We start from the raw sequence: 4,414 nt of genomic DNA on the forward strand, positions 1-4,414 counted from the left end.
AGTGAGATCTCTTATCAGTGGCTGGGCGCTTGCTAGGGTTCTCATTTGGCAATAGCTTCCCAGCAGTCCACTCCAAAGGGACATTTTGTTAGAGATAACTCCGTGTTCCTAAAACAAAAACAGGCTGCACAGGGAAAACACAATATTGCTAAATTACGACCAAATGAGACAGGGGTCTGTAGGGACTTATTCATTTGCCCCATGTATTTAAAATCCTGAATGAAAATACCCATGATACAGATGTTGTAATCAGCAATCCACGCCAAATTGGCTTTCTCTTTTGACATAATTTATTACTTGCCTTGAAGTTTCATTTTCTGCATGCTCCCTAAGTTAAAACATTTTTTTTAAAAATATATTTTATTGATTTTTTACAGAGAGGAAGGGAGTTAGAAACATCGATGAGAGAGAAACATCGATCAGCTGCCTCCTACACGCCCCCCACTGGGGATGTGCCCGAAACCAAGGTACATGCCCTTGACCGGAATCGAACCTGGGACCTTTCAGTCGGCAGGCCGACGCTCTATCCACTGAGCCAGACCGGTTCTGGCAAAACATTTTTCTTTTAACCAAATGAAAATGCTTTAACAAATTAACTTGGAAAATATGTGCAGAGAAGTTGTTCTTTACAAACTAACCTTTGGCTTGTGTGTGAGTTGGCAGACCAGTGGGGTGGGTAGGAAAAGGTGTAGGCGGCTCCTATGTGCTCCTTTAGAAAGAGTATGTCTTACTCTGTGTATTTCTTCAGGAAATGTAGGCATTCAACAGGACAGGGAAAGATCAGATTCTCAAAAGAGTTGTTTCCTCTAAGCACTGCTGAACAGAGACAAAAATGACATAAAGAGAGATTTTATTTTTATATATAATTTAATTTTATCTAGGAACCAGATTTCTTTCCATTTGTCTGTCTACGTATCTATATCCAGCTTATAAAGAAAAGAAACAAACAGCACTGAAAGGTTGTCTCCTTTTGTGTGCTTGCCATGACTATTTGAACCCACAAGTTCACTGCTATGCACGCCAGCCCACCAGGAATAGCACCCACATCAAGCCCGACGAAGCTCATTTATTTTTTTAATGACAAGAACTTGCTAAAGTGGGCACATGGAATGTAACCTTGGAAAGGCATGCTCTCCACACCGGGAGGTCTTTGAGAAGCTCGAGTTCTTCCCAGGACTAAAAGTTTGATGCATTCCCAATGACTTCATCCCGAGTGAAAGCTAGCCTCCCACTCTGTCATCCTCGGGCAGAATCACACCAAGAAAGGACAATTTAGAAATAGCATGCAGGAAATAGACTTCATTTTTCTTTTGAATAAAATAAAAGAAGTAGTCTACATGTGCATAGAGGATGCAGCTCCCAGACCCTGCAGTAAGGGCCCATGTTTCTCCTGCAACTGCAGAGGGCTTAACACAGAGTGTCCCAAAATATAATGGGGGTTTTCTGTGAAATTATCTCCCCCCAAATTGATCTTTGTATCCCATCATTCTGACACTTCATTGTACATCCTGGCTTTTTCTTTAGAAAAAGGGAACAGTTCCATTCCAGTTAATGGTGGCTTCTCTCCACTTGGTTCTGATTGCCATCTCCACTGGAGAAAACCGTCGTCCTGGTCCATGTTCCTCCTCACGTTGGTCACTTTCCCAGTGATGAGAGTGAGTATCTGAGGGAGGAACAGCCAGCACTTAGACCCCAGCCTATGCACACCATTCCAGAGAAAGCCAGGAAGGAAGGCAAACAGGATGGGTGAGCAGGAGTCAAGCTCAGCGTGTGTGTTCCTAGAACCAGTAAGCAGAGGGGGATGGTATGTAGAAAAACTGGGTTGTTTTGTATTTTGGAACATGAATATTGACAAGTCATGTAATGAATGTGGCAATACCATGATCTTACCTAGAGCAAGGTGTAGGTCACCGGATGTTGTCAGAAAAAAACAGGAAAAGTGGAGTGCTATCACCTCTTCAATGCTTCTGTGAAATTTTGGGTGAAGAGCAAAATGATTCTTGATTCTGGTAAGGTAATCAAGAACTGGGTTCAAGGCCCAGATTTGTTTCATGCAACATTTGAGAAGGCACTGAACATCTCTCAGCTTCCTTTAGTCAATTAGTAACTATTGGCCACCTCCGTTTCCTCCATGTAATAATAGATATCATAGTATCTACCTCATATGACTGTTGGGAGAATTTAATGGGATAATGTATGCAAAGCTTTCAACATAGTGCCCAGAATAGAACGCTTGCCATGCACGTGAGCTTATAAAAAATGATGCTTTCCTCAAAGAATACAGTAAAGTAGAAATGATAACATATTTTAAGGAACATATTGCCCATACCCCACTAAATTAAATAGGTTAATATATATTTCTCAGATTTAAATAAAAAGAATCAGTAGCTGCACAGATAAGCCAGTCACTAAGATACTTCTCCTGATTTAGTCTTAATAACAGGCCTGTGATGCCCGAAGAGTCAGAGGTGAAATCGACAGACGCCATTCTCATCACTTTTATTCTCTTGTCCAAAGGGTCAGTGTTTAAAGCCATCTTAAGGTTACTCTTTTTCCTCATGAGTTAAAAAAAAAAGATGGTTGAAACTGCAGTGAGGTGACCCATGCGGTTGTCTGCTTGTTCCACTGGACTAGAACCTCCTGATGTTTGCAGGACTGTACCTTAATCTTCTTGCTTTCCTGGTGTTTAGCACAGTGCCTGGCACTTAGTAGGCCCTCATAAAGGCTTTGTGAACTAATCTGAACAGAAATGAACCATCAGATTGGTTATTTATGTCACTGGATGCGCATCTGATGTTGGGTCATGGGGTAGCATTGGCCAGTGGGAACCCTCTCCTCCCAATTGTTTTAGCGGTTCTTTCCTCAGGCATGAAATGCCACAGGCTCAAAGACAAAAGACCCTGGAGAAGGCTTTTTGGAAATTAGACTCCACCTTTTGTTTTTCTCTAACCTATAAATTATTTGTGCCTCTACTTACAGCTGGCTTAGAATTCCCAGGTTACAGTGCGAGGTTTAGGCCCATGGGGCCCACACAGGGTTTCCTTTCAGATATCAAGCCTAAGCATTCACTTGCAGACTTACCATGAATATCCACACCTGTTAAATGTCTCTTTGAGCCCATTAAAGCACACGGCCCACGGAGTCGGAAATGCTCACCAACTGTAAGACGGGCAGGCTTTTTCTGGAAAGGCTGCCCACCATACAAGTGCAGATCAAACCGCCGCTCCGCTTTCCAGTCTGCTAGGAGCTGCCTGTTTGTGCTAAAAAGGACAGTGTAGCTTCCATTGATGTTGCACAGCCAAATGGGCAATTTGGGAGTCTTCAGCATGCTGCCCACCTGGGAGGGGGAAGTACATGCAGATGAATAAATAGCTTTTGCCGACTTTGTGGCCGATGCTGATACAGCCTCGTAATCAAAAAGCAGCTCTGAGACACCTGGCTGCACTGGTAGCCAAGAAGGGCTCTGCAGGAGGAAGACTGGAAACGAAGATTTGTGAATGAATTTACATTGATGAATGGTGCCTTTTGCCAATCATGCTGTTTTTCTCTCAATGGATTTTACTTTAAAACTAGGGGCCCAGTGCACGAACTTGTGCACCTTGAAAGGAACTGTGGGCCTTGATGCTGCCATGGGCATAGGGGTGGGTCTTGTCCCATCCTCCGTGCCCCGATCCCCTGTCTGCCCACAGTCCTGCTCCCACCACCACCATTCCCACACACTGATGGCACAAAGCGACTGGGGCTGGCGCCAGCAGTGGGTGCGAGCAGGGCTGGTGCTGGCAGCAGGTGTGGGCGCCCAGCGGGACCATGGTGCGCCGGAGCAAAGAATTTTCAGTAACCACCAGAGGCTTGCCCTGATGACACGATTGGTGCCCCACCTTGGTCTGGCACCCCTGCTCACCTGCTCCACCATCCTGCCATAGCCAATGCCTGCCATGTTCCACGCTCTGCCGCCTACTGCTGAGGCCTGCCATGTTCCGCGTGTGCCCCTGGTGGTCAACGCACATCATAGTGACTGGCTGTTCAGTTGTTCAGTTGTTCCTCCCTTTGGTCTATTTGCATGTTAGGAGTTTTATATATATAGACTAGAGGCCCGGTGCACAAAAATTTGTGCACTTGGGGGGAAGGGGGAGTCCCTCAGCCCAGCCTGTGCCCTCTCGCAGTCTGGGAACCCCTTGGGGGATGTCCCCTGTGGGGACTGGCCTCTGGCTGAGCAGTGCTCCCCCTGTGGGAGCGCACTGACCATCAGGGGGCAGCTCCTGCATTGAGCATCTGCCCCCTGGTGTTCAGTGCGTGTCATAGCGACTGGTCGTTCCACCGTTTGGTTGAAATTGATATTAGGGTTTTATTATATAGGATTGAATTTTTACAGAGAGAGGAAGAGAGAGAGAGAGAGAGGAGACATGGAACACTT

General features: G+C 45.6%; 1 protein-coding gene across 1 annotated transcript in view; it reads right to left on the reverse strand.

The window, feature by feature from the left end:
- Window positions 1-911: 911 nt before the first annotated feature.
- LOC102766148 (protein FAM188B2) overlaps window positions 912-4,414 on the reverse strand; it is a 39,059-nt gene continuing 35,556 nt past the window's right edge. The window contains exons 10-11 of the mRNA XM_015560788.1: window positions 3,157-3,337; window positions 912-1,663 (exon numbers count right to left, since the gene is read on the reverse strand). Of these exons, the coding sequence (XP_015416274.1) occupies window positions 1,521-1,663; window positions 3,157-3,337 (324 nt within the window). The 3' untranslated portion in view covers window positions 912-1,520. The remainder of the gene's footprint in view (window positions 1,664-3,156; window positions 3,338-4,414) is intronic.

Source organism: Myotis davidii, unplaced genomic scaffold, assembly GCF_000327345.1.
Source record: "Myotis davidii unplaced genomic scaffold, ASM32734v1 scaffold316, whole genome shotgun sequence".
Classification (NCBI taxonomy): domain Eukaryota; kingdom Metazoa; phylum Chordata; class Mammalia; order Chiroptera; family Vespertilionidae; genus Myotis; species Myotis davidii.